The sequence below is a fragment of the Gavialis gangeticus genome, unplaced genomic scaffold (assembly GCF_001723915.1).
Source record: "Gavialis gangeticus isolate Ggan-Ray unplaced genomic scaffold, GavGan_comp1, whole genome shotgun sequence".
Classification (NCBI taxonomy): domain Eukaryota; kingdom Metazoa; phylum Chordata; order Crocodylia; family Gavialidae; genus Gavialis; species Gavialis gangeticus.
Window position 1 is genome coordinate 21,188,962 of NW_017729032.1, and position 26,905 is coordinate 21,215,866.

Here is a 26,905-nt window from a genome sequence, read left to right on the forward strand (position 1 = left end):
GGACTTTTTGTTATCCTTAATCTTGGACGCTAGTCCGAGCTCCATGTCCGCCTTGGCCTTCCTAACAGCTCGCCTACAGGCCCGAGCTGAGTAGGTATACTCCTCTTTGGAGATTTCACCCCCCTTCCACCGGGCGTACGCCGCCTTTTTGGCGAGCAGGCAGTCCCGGACGCCCTTGTTGAGCCAGGGGGGCTTACGGACACTCCTGCCCCCCTTGCTTCTTGTCGGGATGGACACCCCTTGGGCCGTGAGTATCGTTTCCTTAAGGAACGTCCACTCGTCCTGGACACTGAGTTCCTCTGCCCTCAAGGACCCCAGTGCTTCTCCCACTTCTTCAGTAATGAAGTTGATCATGGGATTGCATGCATGCTTAGCAAATTTGTAGCTGGCATCAAGTTGCATGGAGTTGCAAAACACTCTGGAGAGTAAGGGTAGGTTCCAGAATGACCTGGATAGATTGGAAAAAAATGGTCTGCAGTCAACCAGGTGAAATTCAACAAAGGCAAGTGCCAAGTCCTGCACTTGGCCCAGATAATTGCATGCACAAGTATAGACTGGGGAATGACTGACTAGGCTGCATAGAAGGAGTTGGAGATTACAGGAGACCATAAACCAAATATGAATCAACAATGTGCTCTTGTTGCAAAACAGGCCAACGGCGTACTGGGTTGTATTAACAGGAGTGTCACTTGTAAATCAAGGAAAGTAATTCTACTGCTTTATTCAGCACTGGTGAAGTCTCACCAGCTTTGGTGAGGCTTCACCAAAACTGGTATACCATGTCCAGTTTTGGGCCCCACACTTCAAGAAAGATTGGAAAGACTTCAGTGAAAGCATGGCTTATGAGAAGAGGCTGAAAGAGCTAGGGTTATTTAGTCTGGAGAAAAGAAGACTGATGTGGGATTTGATAACAGTCTTCAGATACCTGAGGAGTACAGAGAGGATGGAGATGGGCTTTTTTCTGTGGCCATAGGGGACAGGACTAGGAGCAATGGCCTCAGCCTGCAGCTGGGGAAATACAGGTTGAAGATTAAGAGGTGCTTCTTGACTATGAAGGTGGTCAAGCACTGTAACAAGTTACCTAGGTAAGCTGAGGAATCTTTATCCCTGGAATTTTTCAAGAGCAGGTTGGACAGATGCTTGGCTGGAGTGATGTAGTCAAGGATAATTTTGCCTTGCACAGAGGGCTGGAATGGACCAGTGTTTCACAACCCCTGGGTCATGACCCAAAAGTGGATTGCAAGAATATATGAAAGGGTTGGGAACAAACTTTAAAAATAGATTCTCTTTTTAAGGAGAAAAACCATGTGAAACGGTGGCTTTTTCCTTGCAGGCTGTCAGAGTTCCAGCCTGCAAGGGGCTGCTTGGAGCTTCCCCCAGCCCCACACAAACCCCACCAATCCCCACACACTGTGGGGTGGGACCTGGGGGTGAGGTGCAGTGGGTCGGGACTGGCCATAAATGTTTACAAATGGGTCCGGATACCAAAAAAAAAAAAGTTTGAGAACCGCTGGAGTAGAAGACCTCATGAGGTTCCTTCCAGCCCTACCTTCCTATGAACTCATGTCATTTGGAAGTAAAAATGTTCATGCATAAACAAAATTACTTTTGCTTTTATAAGGTCTCAGCTTTACTAAAACTTAGAGTGCTACATGCGTTTATGCCTTTTCAGATAGAATTTGTATTTGCTACCATGATACCATACTTTCTTCATATTGCCAAAAGTTAGATATAAATCTAAGCTTGTGAAACATGTTCTCGCTGTCTGAATATAGAACACATTTTAAATTATGAAAATTATTTCTCAAAACTTTGTCTTTCCTACCATGCATGTATTTTTTAAATATAAACATAATAATTTTGATATAAAATTCCAGTAAAGACAGTATACAGGTAGTTTTATCTTGGGGGAGCCAGTCAAGGTCAGCCCTACACTGTCTGCCTGAGTTCACCTCAGCCTGCTACACTGGGTAGAAGTGGCATTTACCTGGTCTCCACTGGTATTTTACATCAAGGTAGCTGTATTGTGGTAAACTAGTCATCTCAGTGTAAAAACCCTTTTCTTCAATGAACATATAGCTTTGATGTGAATCTAGCCCATATTTCTAGCTCCTTCCTTTATGGTCCTATTCCTAAACTTCTATTTGTATATTGTTTTTTTAATAGGCCCCTTGTTTTCAGTCTAAATTTTGAATTCCCACTGTACACTAAATTCCATTTTTGTGAAGACCAAACAGATCTCCGTTACCCTAAGAAGAAGGTTGCAAGATCTTGGCTCCCTGCCAAATTTTTAAGATGTAATGCTTGATAACATTTTAGTGGACCGTGGGAGGAGAATGAGATCACTGTTGAGTAATCTCAATAGCCATTTTTATATTCCTTGTGCAATACTCAGCATTCTCATTGGATATTCTCTTTGGTGTTCAAGGATTAAAAGATTTTTTCCTTAATGTTATAAAATATAATTGCATTATAGCTGAAGATAATATATGTAAGATGACTTGCAAACCTTTAAAGCATGCTCAGAATATTTTGTTATTCAGTCTCAATAATTGGCCATTCATTATTAAATTGCTTTTGATATCCAAAAAACTAGTGTGAAAGGCATTTTACTGTATTTTTGTTTGTTTTTTAATGATTTAATATTTACAGCTATTGCCGTGTATATATACACACTCACTTAATGACCCTGATTTCCTAGAGCAAGATCCCACTGTTCTGTTTGGGGGGCAAGATGTGAGGGACTATTGGTAGGGGACAGAAAAATGTGAGGGACTATTGGTGAGGGACAGCTGTTGTGAGGGGCTAGCTGGGGGGGGAGGGGGGTTCTCCATTCTCTTCTCTCAGGCTGTTTTTTCCCCCTGTCCAATAGACAGGTGCAGATTTGGAAAAATTCCCTATGACTAAAAGAGATGTTTTTAGTTAAGTAAAAATCTGCCATATACAGTACTTATTTTAGTGACCAGATACTAAATATGAATGTCTTTATTTTTCTAATTATATTTTACTTAGCCCTTTCCATCTCTTAAATTAGCCTGCCTTGCTTAAGTCTGTGACATTTGAAATATTTTCCATTCAAGTATGAGCAACATACCAGAATTATTTGGCAACACCATTATCAACCCATGAAGATGCTGGGTATCATAAAATCATTAAGGATAAAAGTATACATCATGCAGTCCACTTCTGTGCCACAGTAGTATTGCTCCTTGAAGTACATTCTACTTTGTAGATTTGCAGGATTATTTGATTTAAAATGATTTGTTAACTGCACAATATCTGCTGTAGCACATTCAGAAAAATCTGCTTTTCCAGCTTATCTGTTGGGTCCTTACCGAAAATGATTGTTTGAGTAAACGTATTAATGAAATGATAGATCTACCCAGTTCTACAAGAGCCAGAGGGGAGGTTGCTAACGATAATATAAATTAGAAACTAGGAAATGCAGAAAACTGATAAGGGAAACAAGGAAATTCAAGGGGAAATCTGCTACCCTGTAGAGTTAAGGACAAAAGAAGGGTTTTTTAAGTACAGTAGAATCCATTACTAGATGGTTATAGTAGAACTGTTACTAAATAAAACAGAAAAGGTAGAAGTGTTCAGTGAATATTTACGTTATATGTGGCAGGAAAAAAAACAAACAAAAAAACAAATGAAGTATTCCTAGCAGAGAATGATGATGAAATACTTTCCACTGTAGCAGTAACTAAGGTTGGTGTTACATAGCACCTACTAAAATTAAGCATTTTAAACTGGGCAGTCCCAGATCAATTGCATCTAAGTTTTTTAAAAAGCTGGCGATGGAGCTTTATGGGTCATTAATGTTTATTAACAGTCAGTCTTGGATCACCAGGGAAGTTCCAGAGGGCTGGAGGAGAGCTAATATGCCAATATTTCAAAAAAAGTAAATGGTTCGGGTAACTATAGATTTATTAATTCAACATAAATTATTGACAACCAAACGGAACTGCTATATAGGACTTAATTAAAAATTAAAGTAGGCAACTATAATTGATGCCAGTCCACATGGATTAGTATGGAAAATAGGTTGTCAAGTTGATTATATTTTTTTACATGATTAAAAGTTTGATTGGGAAAGGTAATGAGTACATAACACTGAAATGAGATTTACCTCTTTAAGTGGCACTTACATAGCTGTGTAAGTAAGTGCAGCTTTTGGCACTTGCCCAAATTGTGGATTCTGTATCAACCTATGTAGCTATGTTTGCTTTGTGCTTTCTTCCCGAGCATACTTAGAAGGCTCCACTCTTGCCATATAGGCTGCAAGGCAGAATGGAATTGTCTGGCTACACATAAGGCTGTGCGAGTTCCCCCACAAAACCACAGAGGGGTCAGAGTGGTCTTCCACGCTTTAAACCAAATAACCTAGTGGCTACCATGCTTCCTCAGAGAGTGGGAGATCTAGATTTTAGGTCCCCTCACCCAGAGGAGTCTGAATTGATAGCTCTTACTCCATAGCAATGTTCTAACCACCAGAACAAAAAGTTGTATATTGCTCAGAGTGACCTCTTATTCGTAGGTGTAGGGTCGGAAGGGGTCTTGCAGATCTTCTAGTCTGACCCCCTGCCCTGGGCAGGAAAGAAAACTGGGCTCAAATGACCCCAGCTAGGTAATTGTCAAGCGTTCTCTTAAAGACCCTCCAAGGTAGGAGCCAGCACCACTTCCCTTGGAAGTCGGTTCCAGATCCTAGCCGTCCTGACTGTGAAGTAGTGCCTTCTAATGTCTAGTCTGAACCTACTCTCAGTCAACTTATGGTTGTTATGCCTTGTTACTCCGGGAGGCACTCGGGCGAACAAGGTCTCTCCCATTCCCTGCTGGTTCCCCTAGTAAGTTTGTAGACAGCCACCAGGTCCCCTCTCAGCCTTCTCTTGCAAAAGCTGAACAGGTTAAGGTCCCGTAGCCTCTCCTCATAGGGTCTGCCCTGCTGCCCCCTGATCATGCGAGTGGCCCTCCTTTGGACCCTCTCCATGCTGTCCACATCCCTCCTAATGCGGCGCCCAGAACTGGATGCAGTACTCCAGCTGCGGAGTGACCAGTGTCTCATAGAGAGGGAGGATCACCTCCTTGACTCTGCTTGCAATGCATCTGTGGATGCATGACAAGGTGTGGTTAGCCCTTCTGACCGCATCCTTGCATTGGCAGCCCATGTTCATCTTGGAATCAGTAATGACTCCAAGATCTCTTTCTGCCACTGTGCTTTTGAGAAGGGAGTTCCCCAGTCTGTAGGTATGCTGCTGGTTCTTACTGCCCAAGTGCAGCACCCTGCACTTGTATTGAAACCCATCCTATTCTCATTTGCCCACCCCTGTAACCTGTCCAGGTCCAGCTGTATCCTGTCCCTCCCTTCTAGTTTGCCAACCTCACCCCAAATCTTGGTGTCATCTGCAGACTTAAACAGGGTGTTTTTCACCCCCTCATCCAAGGCACTAATAAAGAAATTGAACAGTGCAGGCCCAAGGACCAAGCTCTGGGGGACTCCTTGAAGTTAATCCACTGGCTACCCAAGAAAGGAAGATACCGTGGCTGGGATTAGGTGAGCAAACCAATGAGGAGCAGCTCAGCGAGGTGGATACTGCTTTGAAAGGGAAGGAGCCCTGGGTTCTGGCTCCAGCCCTGGCAGTGGGATAGTTTCTGCCTCAGAGGAAGAGAGGCCAGGGCCCCCTCCCTTTCAGGGTAGTGTCTGGTTTACATAGCATATTTTTCCTTTGGTTCCACATATCTTCCTTTTTGCTGTCCAGTGGGCCAGCTGCAAGAGAAGGGTGCTCTGGGAATGTCTAGCCCATGGCCTGCTGATTAGAGTATTTTCAGGGAAGTAGGAAATGCAGATTCAATTCCCATCTGGACCTAGGAGAGCCTAGAACCTGAACCATTTGGGAAAGTGCTCTAGCTACTAAACTATTGTGCTAAAGCTAGAGAACTCAACCTTTTAGAGCAGGAGGGGTGCTTGCAACCCAGATGCTACAGGCTACCACTGTACTTCAGTAGGGAAGGGGGAAGAGAGGTAGCTGCTGAGGTCAGAAGGAAGGGGAGAGAAATGGAGGGAAGAGAGGTCTTATTATAGAAAACTAGCATTGGAAGGAACCTCTGGAGATCATCTAGTTATCCCCAGTAAGCAGCCCTTGTCTAGGGATAGAAGAACAGGGAGAACTATGGAAGGAATCAGTGCCAGGGTACAGGGCAGGGGGCAGGGAAGGGGATGCACTGGGCTGAGGCGCTTGCTGCTGATACCCTCTGCTGACTGGAGCTGGCCCTCACTTTGGAGTCTTAAATCTGGCCATCAGGTCATAGATTGAACACTATTGTGCTAAAAGATTGGAGGGTCCTCCTGCTCCCTTATTCCAGCAGTTGCATGCATCTGATCCCATTCCATGTGCCAAGAGAATCTGTAAAGCCAAGTAAGTACCAAAGACTGTACTTTTACTGCCTAAGTGGCATTTACCTAGCCATGAAAGTGAAATAGGAGTTGGCCCTTAGACTTCTGTGGACATTTGACTTAATACTGCACAAAAAACTAGAACAATACAAGATCACTATGGCACTCACTGACTGGATGAAAACTTGGTTAAAACTGCATTCCTTTTCCTGCACATGTCATTTTGTTTTAGGCTCTATTAAAAATATTATGTTTAAATGGGCCCAGGTTACCAAGAAGCCCACGTTGTCCTATATTATTCTCAGTTCTCTTCATTTTCTCTGCCAATCTTTGGATCATCTTCAAATTTTAAATAGCCTCTATTTTATATTTGTTTCTAGAACATGTTTAAAATGTTGGCCAGCAGTGGGCATAATACAAATCCCTGTAGAATCTTACTAGAAACATCTCTGTTTAACCATTTTCTCCATTTACAGCTCCTTACTTCTGGATAGTACTAATGTTTTAATCAGAATATTCTGTGCTACTAAGGTTACAGGCAGATATAACTTTAAGCTTTAAAAGTGCAAGAAAGGAGTTGCCACATCAGCTGTTTCAATATAGTTGTTATGTCTGCATTCTTCTTTAGCTCTTTGAGTTAAATAACTAAGTTTAATTCTGGAGGAAACAAGGTTAAAGTTTTGCTCCACTTACACTCTTATAGGAGTATATAGATTTGATAGTTATATTGAAACAGCACTTACTGGAATCATTTTGTATTAGTGTAACTGTTACATCTGTTCACCCCCTATGTAAAGTGACTTACAAAATTATATTACATCTATGTAGTTACCTTTATCAATCAACCACTCTTGTAATCTTATTTGACAGCATTTGTGTTCTACAAAAACACTTTGACTCTATTTGAATCTTTACAGCTCTATGAAAAAATTACTACCCAGATTTTCAAAGTGTAGCCATTTATTGTGTTGTCGTTGTTGATTTGTAATTGCTATAGTGTACAGGAGCCTACTTGGGAGCCAGGAGGCCATTGAGCTAGGCATTTTGCAAAAACAGACTGAAAGACTGTCCCTTACCCAAAGACTGCAATCTAAATATGAGATAGGAGTGGAAAAATTGATGGGTAATACAAGGAAATAGGACAACATTGGTCAGCACTGCAGGTAATAACCTCAGTAGGTTGCAATTGTTGTCAAGTCGTTGTAGATATAATGGCAAAGGAGAGTTTTTAAAGAAAGATTAAATGGGGGAAGTGACAGCTTTGTGGTTGTTTATAAGGGGATTCTACCAAATATGTGGGTTGGCATTGGGCACCATGGGTTGATTAAAGGCAAGAGGTGACCCATCACTCAATGAGAAACCATAGGTAGTGGGGGGGTGCATAGCAGGCCTTATTAGATTCAGATTTGGCCTGACTCAGGGACAGTGATTCAATTCATTGATTCAGATCACTGTCTCCGAATGGATTTGGCCGAATCCAAAGATTCAATGCAGATTCAGAGAATCAGCAATTCAACCAAAGACACAGCTTTAAAAAGTTTTTTCTATGTACCTTGAGGTAGCAGGTACAGCTTGTGAACACTGCAATGCTGGGGCGCATGGAGCGTCCCCCAGGAGTGCAGGGGGCCCTCCACATGCTCAGTGGCGAACCCGGAAGTGAACCAGAAGTAGTTCTGGTCCACTTTCAGGTCTGCCGGGGAGCATGCAGGGGGACCCCCCAGCTCAGCAGTTGGCCACAGGGGGACCCCGGGTGCCCCCCCCAGTCCCAGGAGGCACCAGTTGCCAAGTCAAGGGGTATAGAAGAGGTGGGGGGCCAAGTACACTCCCCAGCAGACCCAGAAGTGAACCAGAAGGGCTTCTGGTCCACTTCTAGGTTATCACAGGATGGGATCCCTAAGGATGGCCATGATCTCCTAAGGCTCCTCGACCGTGCCAATTTGGCCCAATGGGCAGCCTCAGTTCTCACCCGCCACATCTTGATGTACTTATAAAAATAGGGAGGCTGCCTTCAAGTCCTCTTGGACACTGTTTGATAGACTCTCCGAACCCTGTGTGTTCCCAGACCATTTGTGGGTCCCATTTCACAATGTGTGTTTTGGGGTACCCTACCATTATGGGCTAAATGTGTAGCTCCAAACCACCCCTTTATCACACCAAGCCTTGCAGATGGCATTGACATTGTCCAGTCTAAGCCTTAATGCAATTTGGCCCCTCATGCCATGCCCTCACTGGCGCCAGGGTCCCCCCACCTCTTGTGCCACGCCCTCGCTGGTGCCCAGGTCCCTGCACTGCAGTGGGCCTCCAATGAGGCCTCCTCCTTCCCCAAATAGCTTCACCCAAACCACCAGTTGTTATGAAACAGTAAACAAAACATAAGCCCCAAGCTATAACATAATACATAAGCTCCCATCATTCTCCACTCCTTTAAAAGAATCAAACTTTGCCCCAGACATTCTCAGAGCTAGACTCACTCTCAGGCCTCTTCCCCTAGCTCCCTCTAGGAGGGCTCTTTCCTGCTGGGAGCAAACTGCCCTCCCTAGTTCCAGCCTGGGAATTTATAAGGGCCCAGGGCCCTGCCCTTTCTGATCAGCTGACAGGTCCAGGTGCAGGCTAATTTGCTTTCTAGCCTGTTGCCCCGATAACCTGCACCTGGGCTTCTGTCCCTCTCTTCTGGCTCTCCCCAGACAGTTTTCGCTCTTCTAGGAGCAGGCACTTTAGTGGCCTGTGACACAGGTCTGCTGCCAAGTGTGGTGGGGACCCCCTCTCCTGTGCTTATGTGGGATGCTCCATGGGCCTCAGCATCGCAGCACTCACAAGCCCCTGCTACCTAGAGGTATGTAGAAAAAACATTTAAAGCTGTCTCTATGTCCGAATCTTTCCAAATCTCTCCAAATCAATTTGGAGGGTTCCGATTCGATTCAGAGAGATTAAAGGGTCCTCCGATTTCATTTGGATTCGGAGATTCGGCTACCAAATTGGGCCAAATCTCCGCCGAATCAAATCGAGGACCGAAGCTTCACACAGCTCTAATAGGTAGAATGACAGTGGGTTGTAAAATACCTCAAAGGGGACAAGAAGTTGATTATGTTTGGTACAACTGAGAAGGAGGGGAGCCAATGCAGGAATAGAAGGAGAGGGGATATATGGTCTAAGCAACAGTGGGGAAAATTATCTTTGCAACATCAGCAGCAATCCTGGTGGATATGTGCAGGGCAAGTTTGCCTTTTTCAACCTAGAGAAAAGAATGTTGTAGTAGTCAAAATACAAGTTAATAAGAGCTTTGATGGGAGACTTAACTACGTAGGTTGGTAGGAAAGATCTTATCTAAGAGGCATCATGAAGAAAGAGTCCGTAAGAGCTAAGCATAACCTAGATGTGAGAACTTAGAGTAAGGCCAAAGATGAAGCCCGGATTATGGATTTGGCTAGCAAGCAAGATCATATCATTGTACGCAGAGATGTGGGGTTTCCAGAAAATTTTGAAGTGGAAAATTTTCCAGTGCCCTAAATACAGCGTGATTTGATTTAACATGTTTATTTGACTTACTTTTTCAGTTTTTTTACTAAATATATCCCCATGTTAATTTTATGTTCCAATAGCCACAAGTATTTGAACTGAAATATTTGATTAGGAAAAAAATTAAATACAGCACACTTAATGTGGTTTAACTGTTATATTCAAGCAAATTCAAAGCTTTATGTGGAAAGAAATTATTTTTATTGGCATACTTGTCAAAATGTAGACAATACACAGCATGTACTTCCCTTAAATTGTTTGTTTAAATTTTAAGAAAAAAAATGAAGGCACAGAAAACCATTGACACACTACTTTTAGCACACCCAAAGAACTGTGGATGATATGCTGTGGCTTGGTTTTGATTTGACCTGCATAGCCAGTTAGGTGAATTCATAACTCGATTTCTCATTTGGGTTATTATGTGAGTGTATTTAATAGGCCTGTGTGAAGCAGCAAGTATTTGCTTTGGATTCAGATTCAGCTGATTTGGAGGGACAGTGATTTGATTTGATGATTTGAATCACTGTCCCCATTCAATTCAGCCAAATTGGATCCGAAGATTCAGCGCTGCTTCGGAGATTCAGCCATACTAAACAGGCAGCTGTCCTGGATGCTGGATATAGCTGCCTCTAGCTGGTAAGCCCATTGTGCTGGGTGGAGTGGGGAGGGAAGGGTTAGGGTTAGGATTAGGGTTAGGTTTAGGGTTGTCTAACCCAGCCGGGGCAAAGCCGCTGTTCATCTAGGAAGTGCAGGGAGCCCAGGCCAGCTCCCACCGCTACACACCACTTGTCCGGAGGCAGCATAGGGGCTCAGTCTTGTACCCGCCTTGCACCAGCTGGCTGAGCGGGGGGGGGGGGCATAGCTCCCACTCCCAGTGCCTTCTGTCTTTCTCCTGGCACAGCCCTGGCCTCACCTGCCGCATGCAGATCCTGGTGCACACATGCTCACCCCATGCCCTCCCAGGCCAGTGGCAGAAGCAGCAGTGAGAGTCGCTGGACAAGCTGCCACATGAGGAGCTCCCAGACCAGTGGTGCGCAGCAGCGCAAGCCGCGCCACCCGCTCCTTGGGCAGCCCAGCCCCAATCCCTCCCTTGCTGTGGGTGCGTTGATCTGCCCCCCTCCCCCTCCATGCCCCTTCCTTCCCCCCTCTGCCCACCACAACTGACTTACCAGCTGAAGGCAGCTGTGTCCAGTGTTCAGGACTGCTGCCTGTTTAGTCTATGGCCGAATCTCCAAAGCAGCACTGAACCTTTTCTGAATCGATTCAGAGGCTTATGATTCAATTCAGACCTTTTAACTGGTCTCCCAATTTGATTTAGATTCAGAGATTCGGCCACCTAATCAAGCCAAATCTCCAAATTGAATCGGCGACTGAAGCTTCGCACAGCCCTAGTGTTTACCGTCCTGTTTACAAATCAATAAAACATGTACTCTCTCGTACACTTCCTAGGGATACTCACCTGAAAAACATTAATTACAAGTTCAAAACTGCCAAGCTTGCCTAATATTGTATTGGCATCCATTCATTGTTACTAATGAATTTCAGAAACCAGTTAATTTTTAGAAATGGAAAATTTCCCATGGAAAAATAAAGCACTGGAAAATTTTTTGCCGCATATCTCTGGTTGTATGCAATGATCACAAAAAGAAATAATAAGCAAGCTTGAGATAAAGACCTCTTTCTTGCTCGGGCCAAGCCTGAGGTGGTAGGCTGAACAACATCCATGAAGAGGTGTCAGGAAAACAGGCTGAGATTTTAGTTCTATAGAACTTTGTACATTTGCTCACTTGCTCAGGCGGTTTTCACAAAATATGACTTGTAACTATAAAATGTGGAAAATCTACACAGACTAACTCCCTTTGGGAGATTAAAGGTTTGTTTCTGCCTCCATAAATCAGCACAAAATCTTTTCCCAAATTTAGTGGTGCAGGACTGAGAACTGAGCATAAATCATGGAATCAGAAAAGTAGGGCAGGACAGGATCTGCAGAGATCATCTACTCCAACCTCCCCTCCCCCCCAACAAGAGGCAGGAACATCCATATCCAAACCATTATCTATAAATTCATTGTCTAACCTATTAGTAAAACTACACAGTCAATGCTGACACAACCACAAGGCATGGCACCCTACCTTGTCACAGCTAAAGTAGAGGGACTGCAGTGGCCAATGTCGTGCAGCTGTGCGGGTTGTTAAAATGAGCTCTAGAGATCCAAGGGAAAGAGCCATGTCTTCTACAGAAGAAAGCAGAATAAACCACAGTCTGAACCAGTCTGACTACGAAGTAAAATTCCTTCCTGATCCCAAATAATGATGATCAGTTTGACCATGAGTGGAGGGGCAAGACCCTCAACCAAGAACTTCCAGATTGAAGTCCCAGCAGAAGTGCTGGCATACCCCAGTCAAAATCTCTAGTCCTGGCTGTAGCCAACATCTAATGCTTCTGAGAAAGGTGAAAAAACATCTGACATGTAGCAACAGGAGGGGAAAAAATTCTTTCCTTGGGCCCCATGTGGCAACTAGCAAAGGCTGGAAGCATGGGAAAGATCTATAGCAGAGCATAGGCATACCTACTCCTAGATCATCCCTGACCAATGCTTGTCCAACCTCTTCTTGAACACCTCCAATGACGGAGATTCCACAATTTCCCTAGAAACTGAATCAGGATTTATGTCTATTACAAACGTATGTCTTATGGCTTGAAATGGGCTTGTATTGCTGCACTTTGTCTACCAGTGAATCAAAGCTGTTCTGAAACTTTCAGTTTGGCCATGAATAGATGCTGCCACCTGTGTTATCGTCTGGGGAATGTCACCATGATGGGCATTCTGAATGCTTGGTTAGCTTTGATAAAATAGAACCAGCCCCAAAATATGTCTTCCAGGATTTGCTGAAGTGCACAGTTGATTAGGTGATGTATCTACAGTCATTCCTGGAAGCCTCCCCTAAACATAACTGGAGAATCATAGTCACCTTCTAGATGGGTTAGGTATTGGTAAAAGATCTTGTTCTCAGACAGAAAAGCCACTGTTTGACACAATGTAAGTAGTTACTAAGTTGTAGCCTTGCTTTAAAAATGACATTTATTATTATGCCTCTATGGGAAATTTCAGAGGACACGTTATATTCCAAGTGTGACCTCCTGGATAGCTAAACTAGTATTACCATTAATACCATATTTGCACTAATCCAGGATGAGGTATTTTTCCCCCAATTTGCCCTGTTTTTTGGCTCTGTGAGTCTTATATCCCTTTCTGCTCAGTGACTCAGCTGCAACAGGAAGGCTGAAAAATGCTTTCAGCCCTGTCTACCCCTTGACCATAGAGTTAGAGCATTTTCTTGTGAAGTGGACGGTGTAGCTTAAACCCCTCCATCAGGGTAAGGTAAGCCTAGGTCGCCCCAGGGTAACCTAGGTCCCCCAGTTCCTGGGTAAGTGCTGCAACCACTAGTCCGCCTCCCTTTACTTTTCAAAAAGCTAGTGCTGTTGTCTGTGAGATGTGCTGGTTCAGTTGATCTCCCTGCTTTATGAAGCAAGATCCAGATGGATTCCAACAAGATGCAGCCACCTAAAGCTGCCCACTGAGAAAAGAGAGAGCAGTGTGTTGCCATGAGTAGAACAGTATCTGCCTCTGGAGGTGCACAAGGTGGTCATTGAGAGCACAAAAAGATTTACTGCGCTCAGGTGGAATAGGATCACGCTTGTGACCTAGTGACACATTTTTGAGGTGAGTGGAATATAAGTCCTTCAATAACTAGTAGACAAAGTAGGATCTAGACCTAGATGTTTAGTTCAGTAACTTCCTAAGCTAAACTCAGAAATATAAAGAATGTGGCAATGTCAAACAAAGTGTTTTAGCTATCTGTTGGAATTTCACCTTCTAACATAATCTCAAGGAGGCATGTGATTGAAAGGTCAGGTTGAGTTTTGCAGTGTTATTGTCCCTTAGTTACTTCCCTCCCTCCATATTTTTGTTATCCTTGGTGTATGATTATTTTTCCAGGGCTCAGTCCTGTACAGAATATAAAAAGAAAACAAGCAGCTGCAGCCTCCTTTTTGCAGTCTATCAGGAGTTCAGGAATGTAACCTGTTTGTACCCATCATGCAGAGTTTGTGATATGCTGCCCTTCTCCACTGAATTGAAGAACTCAGGAGTGTCAGAAAATGTGTAGCTTGTTTGATTTACTCTGAGTTAGTCTATCACATGCAGTTGGCTTGTTTTGAAGACTCAGGTTCAAAACCTTTACTTATCTTTTGCTTGGCTGAACTCCATTACAAAGACTAGATTTTACCTTGATAAAAATCACTGGGCTGTGCAGATAAGATGATAACAGATTTCCAGTTTCTGTTCTGTCACCCTTCTAGGGTAGTAAAATATCCTGTTAATCCAGTTGTCCTGCAGTCCCTTTAGAGAGTCACTTTTGTTCTTCTTGCTACTCAGACTGCCGTGATCAAGCAGCTAGACACCTAGCTCCCACTTCAGCCCCACCGGGATCCAAAAACTAGAGAGCAACAAGGTCCCTCAAGTGTCCTACTTATGCTTGTACCACATCTACACAGTAATAGGATTGGGCTCAAGGTGGAAATCACCTTGTAGAAATCACCTGGTTGATGCCTTAAGTTTCATTTTAACCTAAAGTTTAGATTGTGACAATAGGGGTGTATTGGAGACCATAAGGGGTGCCTGGGAGGCACTATGTGTGGTTGTGGGTCAGGGACCTGAAGGGTTGCAGAGGCTGAAGCTGAAACAGGGCTGAGGGCCCATTGTGAGAGAGACGCACAGAGAGATCGGTCCATTCAGGGTCAGGGACCCAGTGGGCCAAAGCTAGAGGGAGAGAGTAGCCCTGTAAAGTTCAGGGACCTTATGGGCTGCCGAACCTGTGCCAGGGCCAGGGGCCTGGCAAGTAGAATGAGGTGACAGACAGACAGGGCCAGAAGACCCAGTGAATGGACATGGGCATGAGTATAGGGGCAGCCGGAAACCACAATTAATGCACCTAAGGAGTTAGTGCCCACAGGAACTGATAGGCTAGCAGGGCCTGGTCAGTTAGTGAGACATAGATGTCAACAGCATGCAGTGTGGGGTTGTGGATTTTGGGTCCGTTGCTGTGACTAGGACTGAGGGGGCCAGCAAATCAGGTTAAGATAGGCCAAGAGCAGATCCAGTGAGCGTACTCGGTGATTTTCAGGAACAGTGTCCCAACAGAAAATACAGTTTCCATCAAGACATGGCAGGAAGGGCAACGAGGAGGTTACCCTGAGGAGTTAGCATGATGCAAGATTGTTTTCACCACCAAGGGGTGCCATGGTCCCCCTGTGGGCCTGTCCCACTACAGGCACTCTCCTGGCAGGTAGGAAATACAGATTTGAACCCCCTCAATGTGAAGAAGGCACTGAGCTCAGGTCTTACCCTTCCTGGGTTGATTTTCTAATCATTAGACTGTTTTTCAAAAGTTGGCACCACTCTCTGCCAGATCAGAAGCAAGCAGCTACAATAGCCTTTTTAAGGGGCCCAATCCTATTGGTGTGTAGATGTGCTACAAGCATGTGGAGGGCCCTCAAGGAACTTAGTTGCTGTCTAGTTTTTGGATCCTAGTAGGGCTGAGGTGGGAGCTAGGTGTCTAGCTGCTCTGCCACAACAGTTTTGAACTAAAGCAAAGCTGCAGGTATGGGCTTATATGTGCCTCTGCAATTTTCAAGCCAAATACAGGGAAGCACTCTGGCTGCTGACAGACGTGAAAAAAAACACACAAAAGAGCACTTTACCAGAAGAGGAAGTGCATTAGTTCGACCCTACTCCCCAGTGTCTATTGACTGAATGCCTCAATGGGCTTTTTGGAACTTTTATTTAATAGCTGATTCAGTTGAACCAGCCATTAGATGAAGACGCCAAAAAGCCCTGCTGAAACACGTGATGTATACAGACATTGAGCGAGCCGGGGGAAACTAACACGATGCTTCTTCTGGGTATGTGCTGTGCTCAGTGCAGGGGGGCACCGAGTTTAAAGTAAAGCGCTGGGGGGCGGGAGGTTCACGTCTAAGCAGCCTTAGTGAATTTAGGCAGCAACTGAATGGAGGTTGGTGAGGAGAACATTGGATCACAGTTTTGCACCTCCATTCTTCCTAAGTCCTTTTTTGTATCTGACTCCATCTGAATAAAATGTTGTGGCAGTGAGTTGTGCTGACTGCACATTTTGTAATAAGCATTTTCTTTGATCAGATTCAAATTTGTTTTCTTGCAATTCTATTGAGGGGGATCCCACTGTTCTTAAGTAAGGATCACCCAACCAAGGACCTTCACAACACCCATAATTTGATTTATTTCTACCAGGTAATTTTTTTAAACCATGAATTATATAGACATATAACTTAACTTTTCCTTATGTGGAAGTCTTTCTATTTCCCTTGCCCTTCACTTGGACCTGTTCTGTATCTCCTATTTTTTACTTGAGACAGTATGACCAAAACTGAACTAAGCATTAATGGTGAGGTATATGACTGGGAAAAATAAATCCATCTGAACACAATAATTTTGGAAGCTTCTGGGAAAATTAACAATTGTGTTTTGAATTGCATATCTGTCAGAGAATAATGTCTTTCAGTATCTGTCAATCCAAAACGTTAGAAAAATAAAGCATATTAAGTTTAAAGTATGGTGCTACAACATTTTGTTGTGATTACCTGTTTCTATTAAGATTTGTTGATTCTAGTTACAGTACTAGGCAGATACAAGATATTTTTAGGCTATAGTAATCCTTTGATACCACAATAGGTGAAAATAAAAGAAACCAAGCTAAAGCAATCAGTGCTTAATGGCATTATTTTAACAAATTATTAACAGTGGCTCTGGAAGGCATTTGGAGCGTGAAAAGAAATTTATCTATGGAAGGCCTGAAGCCAGCATCACAGAACAGGAACAGTTTACTTTCACAACCTAAGTACTACTCCAGGCACGGAGGAATAAGAAGTAAGAGCCAGTAATCAGTAGCTTTCACTATTAGTACCTCACAGTGTGACACTGTTTTATAATACACTCAAAACTTGTTAAATTGATTGCACTTGTACCTTGTCTGATTTTATTCTATTCATGTAGGTACTTATATGTCCCCCTCATCATAGCATCTCAGTAGTTTAAGAGGTCTAAGCTGCCTTTTCCTTTTATACTAAGAGACATTGTGTGCATCTACACATTCATTAATGTGCTGTAATTACAGTGCATTAAGCTTTAGTACCTGTAATTACAACATAATGTGCCATAATCGGCACTACTGTGCAATAGCGCCAGCGCATGCTTTTTTTCTAACACTAATGCGCAGTAGACTAATTCTACTATTCATTAGCATGGGTTTTGCCAACCATGCTACTGTGCAGTAGAATTAGTCTACTGAGCCTTTAACGTCTTGTGTAGACATGCCCAGTAGGTCCCAAAACTCTCCAGGGCTGTGTTGAGGACTGCTGCAGTAAGTCACCCAAGATCATGAGCTATAACCTTGCTTAGAGGTGCAGATTAATCCTTTTTGATTAATGTTGTTAGGTACTTGTTCTTTTTAATTTCCATCCTTGTTAGGGCCTCACAGGTTTTCTCAGGTCTAGGTCTGCAGTAACCCTTTTACTTCACATTGGCAAGAAACTGGTTTGGGATGAGGTCTCAGTTTATGAACACATGTAACACTTAGACAGATTTCAGTTCAGCTAAGACCTGAGGTGTACACATGTACAGACCTGTAAAACCAACTTAAAGCTGCCTGGAATGGTTCAAAAGTGTACCTGGGAAATCAAGTACTATTTTGAACTGATTCACTGTGAACTGGTTCAGTGTTACTTATGAACACCAAATAATTCATGACATATGTCTAATCAGTCTTCTAGGCTTCCTACACTGCATCACTTTTCCCCTCAACCACCCCCCTGCTGCCAAAACTGACCACTCTGCTACACAGCCGGAACCCTACCACCCTTTCTCCGCCCCCCCTTTGTTGGCACTGTTTATTAATGAGCTCCCTTTCACTGCTTGTTCCATACAAGCTATCTGTCTAACAGCTAGCTGTGTCCTCAATCCCTACTCAACTATGCCTCCTCATAATGCCCTCCCACCACATCCCAGTCCCTGGAACATGGAAATGTAGGTTCAGGCACTTCCCCTCTTCCTTGGTCACCCATGGTTAGGTAAGCACACTGTAGAGTTCAGTCAAGTTCAGGCTACTGACTTACTGAACTTCTGTTTAGGAGAGAACCAAAAGCAGAAAAATGAAAATGCTCCCAGCACAAGTCACCTGCTCCCTGGGACCCCAGAAGTGTGGCACAAACATTCCCTCCTCCACTTGCCCACTATGAAGCATGCTAGTCTGGGTGCTCACTCATCTCTCCGTCCAGGTTTTAAAGCCACATCACTTCACACAATTATGACATTTGGGAATAGAACAATAGATATATTGCCTCAGTTGTTTTACTGTTTATGCGGTAAGAGTAGTGGGGAGCTGTGGGAGGTTTCTCTCTTCCCTTATAGTTATCACTGGGCATCTTCAGGTTTTTTCCCCAGCTGGGTAGTAGCATAGCATGCTTGCTATGTCCTGGAGTTTTCTTCCTGAGGAGTTTGTAGATTTTCTAATGAAGAGAGCTTCAAAGCAGAGGCATGCAGAGTTTATAAGCTGTGTAAGAGAAGTGAAGCTAGGCCAGGAGTAGGCAGAGCTCATGTGTTCTGTGTAAGCTGCTGCTAAAGCAGGCTTCTTTTTTATGCATTTCAAGCTGGACTTGTGGCTGCTCCTGAACTAGTATTCCCTTCCTGCCTAGAGATCATCACTTATCTACAAAGTGACCCCTAAGAATTAACTTTCTTTGGCTCATAATTGTTGGCATATATACAGATAGATACTCGCATCCCACGTCATCCCTAGTATCCACTTCTTCCTCTCTCAAAGCGGCCATGCTGTGCCACGTAAACTGTTCCACAGTGAATTTAGATACACTCTGCTGAATTATGCAGCCACCTTATAAATATACAATGTGGTAGAATTCTGAGGCAAAAACCTGTGTAAAAAAAAAAAAAAAATCCCTGCCAGGCAAAACACTTACTAACCTCTTTTATTTCGATATACTTTTTCCTCCAGGGTGAAAAGCAGCATCTCCCTTTACAGAGGACCCCCGGCAAAGGGCAGATGCACCTGTGTGTTACCAAAACTACAACAATCATTTTTTTGCAGCAAACTCCAAGTACCACCGGCTAGAATATGTATAATCTTTTGTAAAATAAAATGCTAGATCTGTCTCTTGGCACCTAATCAGCTGTAGTACCAGAGCATTGCAACTAAAAGAGGTTGGATATACAAAGACTTGCCCTGTCTTTGTATAGACAGCATGAACAGATCATCCCCTCAGGTTTATTTACAGTTTTTAACCTCAATTTGAAATATCAGGCAAGTGGTATTTTACTAAGGCCTTTCCTAAATACAAAATTTGTATCAGAGTGGTACATGCCCCCTCATGCGGATGAAGTAACAAAGACATAAAAGTGCTTAATCCATTTACAGCTATTCCACTTTATACTTAAAAGTGGTACAAAGCAGCTTTATACACACTGAACTGCTGTAATGATTTCAGTTTTAAAAAATTCCTTGTAAACTAGGCCTACCCTTTAAAAACAGGCATTTTACTTAGGTGCCTAATACAGATTTAAATGCCCAACTTTAGGCACTCATGTCAGGACACTCTGACCTGTGTTTTTTTCCTTTTGGAGCAATACGCACCTTTGGATTCTTGGAGCTGCTGCTACAGAAGCAGGTAGTATTTCTCCTCTTTGTAGCTGCTGTGATCCTGGCTGTGTCTCAGCAAAACTTGGAGGTAACATGAGAGCCAAGAGGGAAAATAAGAGAAAAAGCCAGCAGCAATCTGGCTTCAACTTGCTTGCTCACCAACCCATCCCCCTACTTGCATAGAGTACCATTTCACCTAAGAATCGCTGGGGGAGAAAGAGATACTGATGAGATCCTGCTGTGGAAGAGGGAGGAACTGGACACCTGCCTGGAAAACAGCAAAGAAGGGGTTGCTGGGAGGGGAGGAGTCTGCAGAGTTTAGTGGAGGACAGACTTCTAAGGAAAAGAGAGAAGTGACAGGAGATGGGAAACTAAAAGGGTAAGAAGAAAAGCAGGGATCCTGGGAATGCAAAGAATTTTTTGAGGAAGAGAGGACATGGGGACAGAAGAGAACTGTATAGGGACCATTTAATGCCAGGAAGGATGAAGAGAAGACAAGAAAGCTAGAGAGAAAAAAGCAGAAGAGGAATAAGGGAACAGAAAGAACTTATGTTATATTGACTTTCCCTTAAATCCATCCTAGACATTAACTTTACAAAATGACCGAAGGAGGCCTGTCTTTTTGGGTGCCTATATCGAGCAACCTACTTTTCACAAAGTGCTTAGCACCTGCCTTTGAAAAATCTGGGCCTTTTGAGTTGTCTCATGATGGACACCCAAAATCATTAGTCCTTTTTGAAAGTATAGAGCTCCACTTACATATTTTTTAGGAAAGTGACGGGGTCTTCATTTTGCTGAAGTTCTTTCATATCACTGTGTTTCTTAGTTATCAGATGCTATTAAAATATTCATCTCCACATCAGAAGGAAACTTGCATGCATCTTTGCCAGCAAATTAGTTAGGAACTTAACAATACAAGATGTGCTATCCACGTATAAACAGTGAATTGTGTAGTTACTACTGGTATTTTGGTCCTGTTTTACTGTAAAGTGACATTAGGTGTCTGTGCAAAATTGTAAAACAATGGAAAAATGCTTTAAAATCTGTGAGACTAGACCCTTGCATTGATGGCAGCAGTTTTTAGGCCCAGTCCTAAGAGTTTGTGAATCAGCATCAATCCTAATTTAATAAAAGTGGAACATCAAAAAACCTGTAATGCCTGATGTTTACAAAGCCATTATCCCAGTGTAAAAGTATAGAAATGGGTATCAGGGAATCTGAAATAATACTTCACCCAACTCCAGCTTATAAGACTTATTGTGGTAGACTAACAAGAAATTATCAATATTATTGATTGCTTGAATTGCCATAGTAGCTGGGAGCAGGACCACACTATACTAGGTGCTGTACAAACACAAAACAAAAAGCAAATCCTGAGTCAGAGAATCTAAACTAATGATAAATTCATTATATACTTATTATAAGAACAGTTACATCACATTCAAAATTTTATTCCAGGTTACATAAGATTTAGCATTTATCCTGTATTTAACACTGGAGAGTATTTCACAGCCATCGTTACAATATGCTTATGAAGTAAGCAATCATCATTGTAATTTCAGTCAGTCCTTTCAAATTTGCTTTTCATTTCCATGTCCTGAGGGAGAGCAGGAGCTGACAGCAAGGAGCAGGGCAGGGGAAGAAATTGGGGGAGCAGAGGGCTAGATTCCTTCCCCCCACCACCCTTGCAGGTTTATTTTCCCTGCTTTAGCAGTGGGAGGGGAACAAATTCAAGGCAGACCTCCAATAATCAGATTCTATACCTGGAAAATTATAACAGATTTGTAAATTTTCCATATAAAGAATCTAAGTATTGGAGGGTTGTCCTATATTCAGTAAGTATGGTAGTTGCATCCAGTAAAGTCTGCAAAAGTATCTTTTGGTTTGGGAATAAAGCTAAAATAGCAAACTCTCCCCTTCCCCCAATGCATTTTTCATCACCCTGAAAACAGTCGCAAATTTAGGTTGAATTTGCCAGTTATCTTCACCTGCCAAAAAAAACACAACATTCAGGACTAGATTCAGAGAGGAGGAGGTACTGCCCTCAATCTCCTTTTCATTCAGGAGGGAGATCAAAGACACCAGGGATATCAAAGATACAGCCCATAAGTCAGTGGAGTCATTTCACCCAGCTTGGGGGCTCATGGAGGGGCTGGGAATGTGGGGGTGGGACAAGTATGTTGGTAGGTGGGGGGAAAAGAGGGTGAGCAACCGCTATGCTAAGTACCACACCATTGCCGCTTGCCCTGCTGTCACATCTGGCCCAGGGGGCTGGGTGTGTTTGACACGCACCTTTCTCTAATGCAGTTTTTGCTGAAGGATCTGAAGCCATATCGCCCCCCAGCATGCCTTCATGTTCAACTACAAACCTTACTGGGGCAGAATGGTTCTTTATCTCTGGTTAATACTGCTCCATTTTACAGAAATAATGCCAGGTTCAGAAGAGTAGGGACTGGTACCACGGCTTCCAGTTGAGTGACCCACATACCACCTATACAATCACTTTCTCTCAGGCTCTGGCTCAACTGATATTTAAAGTATTTTATGCAGACTGGAAAACTGTCATCAGGAGACATGGAGAGTGCCTCAGCCAATAACATGCTAAAGGTTGGTGGTCAGGCACATTTTTTGCAAGTGGAAGATATGAGGTCAAATCCTTCAGGCAATGTAGTGATTACCTTCGTCTCTCACATCCAGCCCAGGTGTCTTAACCCTATTGAATTATTGCTTTAAAGGAATGACAGTACTATCATCAATTTACTAAATGTGACCCTTCATTTCCTTCACTTTTTCTCACAAGGGTCCAAAAATTAAATGCCTTAGCTTGGGTGGCAAAGAACATTTGGTTTGAAACAACAGAATTGGAGGGGGGGGAGTTGTGCCAATGAGGGGAGAAAAATCCCAAATTATCTCAGTTTGACCCAAACCAATTTTCCCATATTTTGTTGTGGCTTCTGAAGCAAAAAAAACAATTATTTGGAAAATAGCTTGGCCATTTACCAGTATGTGTCCATTATGACTGTGATGAGGCTTCAGCTTCAAAGTGCCTAAGTCATTTTTTAAACTGGAATTTAGGATCCCAAGTCATTCTTAGGCACTCTCAAAATGTTGTCCTCAGTCTTTATCTATACAGGCAAACTTCGTATTGTTCACCCAATGTTCATTTGCAGAACAATGGACTAGTAGAAAAAATAATGATCCAGTGGTCTAAATACAGGACTGAGAGGTGAGAACTCCTGAAATGTAAACTCGATGATGACACTAATTTTCCCTGTGGCCTTAGCCAAGTCACCAAGTTCCTTGATGCTTCAGATTCTCCACTTATAAAATGGGGATTATAACACCTACTTGCTGGGCTTAGTTATTCAAGTTTATAAACAGCTTTCAGACCCTCAGACAAAAAGCATTTTTGCTTATCCATGTTTTATTCCTTGCTACCTGTCTGACTTTTTTTCTCCCTTTTCAGTCTTTGTCATTTTTCTTCCTTAGTGATCCTATTTTAAGAGGCTTATTGGACAAAGAAGAAGCTGTGCTGGGTCATAATGGACTCCTACAGTGTCTCAACCCTGCCAAGATAAGGACAGTGTAAAATTGACTGCTTGGGAATAAAGCAATTTCCTTGCCAATTTTTTGTAGTCTTTTTCCATTTATTATTGTATCCTGGCTCTGAAAGTAGTCTGGCCCAGATGTTTCACAGGAGGATGGAAACCTCTAAATTACATATACACATTAGTACCACCATGGAGCACATTTCTTTTTGATCCTAGACACTGCACATTGTGTTGCTGGGAGCAAGAGGACAGATTTCTTTTGCAACAGTTATCTAGGCTAACCTACATGTAGGTACTGTTTTTGTTCATATCTCCAAACTTTTTTCACATCTGAGTAAGCAATTTTACAGGATACTGTTAAATTCCACAACTAGGAATTCAAAGTACTTGCAAAATACTTCTTTTCAGCTTCATTAATTATGTTTTGCATTTTAATTCTATCAAGTGGCATTTTATTCTTGTAGTCTATGGCAGGGTTACAAGGATTGTCCACCTGGCCTTTTCTCTTCTAGTTCTTTTATAGTTCTTCCTCTTTCCAAACTTAGTCCTCCTTTAAAATAAGCAAACTTTTATTATTGTTTTCAGGCACTGATAATAGGATTTACAAATGCTGACTCATTGTTTTGGTCTTGTAAAGCATATCTCTACGATATATTTGAACTACACAATAAATAGAAAGTTCCAAAATCAACACATCAAGAAGGCAAACAGAAAACAAATAAAGAAAACAACTGCCCAGGAAGGAGTCATTACTGACAAAGTGAGTATTGATTTACAGCAATAAGGAGACAGCAGCCAGTCATTTCCTTTAATTTTCTTCCAAGAATTTTCCATCCATTTGGTTTAAGTGACTTGGTTTGAGCAGTCAAATGGATCTCTGAGCAAGCATAATATATCACTTGGAGCTAGAGCCCCATCCTGCAATTTGGCTTGGGTACATCCCTGCCTTGGCACAGAGCCCCGTTGACTTTGACAGGACTCACTGCCAGCATCATGGGCCACCTGAATGGACCCAGCTGCAGAATCCCAGGTCTCAGTCTTTAGAACATATTCATTAATTAACTGGTTCAGAGCAGATTGGACTTGAGGGCATGGAGGTGAGGTCCAACTAACACAGAATGATTGTCTCTGGTTTTATAAATCCACATCTATTAGTGTTCCAAGGATTACTTCTGTCCATAAAGTCAACAGGAAAAAATATTTTGGGAAAGCCACTATGTCATAACAGAGTCATGTAAATACCCCCAGAGCCAAATTCTGGCTGTCTGGTACATGTACATCAGAAGACCTGAAATCAAAATAGCTATTGGAGTAAACATTTTCTGTTCTCACGTTTGTTCTTGCCCAAACAGATAGAGTAGCTATTATGGGTGCCTTCTTTAACAGAAAAAACAGAAGCATTCTGGGACAAGGTTTTGTCAGCACATCTGCGCATGTCTGTGCCCTGACCTGGAAATGTCAAGTTTACACAACAGAGAGCTGTGTAAATGTAATCCTTCTTTACTTGCAGTCACACATGGGGCAATTGCCAGGCAGAATATAAATGCTTGTTAACACCACAGTTGCTGCCTATGTGGTAATGTGTGTGCCTGTTCCAAACCATTTCATGTAGTAAAGCAGAAAATTAACTATGGATTTAAATCTTCTAGCCATGGGTTATAGTCATCATATATTCTGTAGTCATACTACATACATGTTTAAACACACAGCAGAAAACAGCATCCAGTTCATTCAGGACTGAATTGTACCATTCTTTATGCAACATTCTCAGTCTACAAGCACTCACAGTGAATCCAATGGGACTATTTAGGAAGAAAGGATTGTGAAATCTGATTGTTCATAATTATTATTCTGGATAATATTGTCCTGCTGTTCCTTGAACATAATTATTTCAATTTTTAACACAGACTCTGCTGGGTGTCTCCCAGTGCTAGAGTGTCTGGCTCAGTAATGGGTGACTGGAAACACATTGCCATTTTCCAGTGTCCTTTTAAAATATTTTGAAACACTTGGTGAATTTGGAAGGAATCTTCTAGGCTTAAGTAAATTTTAAGTGCAAAAACACAGTGACTCAGAGAGGATGAAGATGTCAGCCAGGCAGCTTCAGGTAAAACTCTGCTTTTAGAAATAGCAAATATTCAGAATAAGCAAACAAGTTTTGCAGTGCAATGGCTTTATAATGTAAGAGACCAATCCAGCATTATTTCTTTTAATATTCCACTCTGTCAGCAGTCATGGGACTGACTTAGGTCTCTCTACATGTGGGGTTTCAAATGTCCAGCCACAATTCTTGACTTGTGTCCCATCCAAGAATTAACCAGACCCTGGATTTTTCAGTTTCCAAGATCAAATAAGAATGAGTTCAGAGCTGTAGGCATCCTGTAGCATTACTCAGTTCTTGTAGTAAGTCATACTTCCCATTGACATCAGTAGGAGTTCTACCCAAGTAAGGAGTGAGCAGGATTGCTGAATAAAGCCCTGCATTTATGTAGAACCAATCCTAAGGAAAGTGTTGGAGCTTATAGTCTCCATAGAGAGTAAAGGACAGAGTCTTCATTCTATCTGAGCTCTGCTCAGGTGCATTTGGTAAAAGACACCTTGCTGGGATTGTTTGACCCCAGTACTCTTTCCTGCCATGGCAGGGGGTCAGACTCGATGATCTGCTCAAGTCACTTCCCACCCTACAAACTATGCACGTGCAGTGAAGTGCTTGTAGCTCCTTGATTATGTACTACCTGATCCTCTTGAAACTTTAGCTAGGTACCGACATTGAATCAACCTGAGGTGGAATTGATCTAAGTTATGTGGTTTTCTGTAAGTGGATAACTTTCACAGAATCATAGAAAACTAGGGTTGGAAGGGGCCTCAGGGGGTCATCTGGTTCAACCCCCTGCTCACTGCAAGGCCAGCCCCAACTAGATGGTTCCAGCCAGGTCTCTGTTGAGCTGGGTCTTAAAAACCTCCAAGGATGACGATTCCACCACCTCTCTAGTTAACCTGTCCCAATGTTTCGCAACCCTCCTAGAGAGAGTTTTTCCTAATATCCAACCTAAACCTCTGCTGACTCATATCCATCTTATTGTCTATGGTAACCTCCAGGTCCTTTTCTGCAGAACTGCTGCCCAGCCAGTCAGCCCCCAACCTGTACTGGTGCATGGGATTGTTTGATCCTAGGTGCAGGGCTTTCCAATTTTCCTTGTTGAACCTCATGAGATTTCTTTGGCCCAATCCTCCAATTTGTCTAGGTAACTCTGAATCCTAGACCCACGCCACCCCACAGCATATCATAGAAAACTAGGGTTGGAAGGAGCCTCAGGAGGTCCTGAGGTACTATATCTCCCAGCTTGGTGTCATCCATGAACTTGCTTAGGGTGCAATCCATCCCATCTTCCAGATTGTTAATGAAGATATTGAACAAAGTCAGCCCAAGAACTGATCCCTGGGGCACTCCACTTGATACCAGCTGCCAACTAGACATTGAGTCATTGATTACTACCTGTTGAGCATGACAATCAGCCAGCTTTCTATCCACCTTACAGTCCATTCATCCAACCCTTACTTCTTCAGTTTGCTTGCAAGAATGCTGTGGGAGACGGTATCAAAAGTCTTGCTAAAGTCAAGGTATATTACATCCATTGCTTTCCCCACACCCACAGAGCCAGTCTTCTCATCATAGAAGGCGATCAGGTTGGTCAGGC

General features: G+C 42.9%; 1 protein-coding gene across 1 annotated transcript in view; it reads left to right on the plus strand.

Annotated features, from left to right (window-relative positions):
* The window catches only part of CUNH11orf97 (chromosome unknown C11orf97 homolog), a gene marked incomplete at its 5' end in the record, with an annotated part of 27,081 nt that extends 6,276 nt beyond the window's left edge, over positions 1 to 20,805 (plus strand). The window contains 2 exons of the mRNA XM_019525226.1: positions 16,749 to 16,874; positions 19,015 to 20,805. Coding sequence (XP_019380771.1) covers positions 16,749 to 16,874; positions 19,015 to 19,019 — 131 coding nt within the window. The remainder of the gene's footprint in view (positions 1 to 16,748; positions 16,875 to 19,014) is intronic.
* Between the last annotated feature and the right edge of the window lie 6,100 nt (positions 20,806 to 26,905).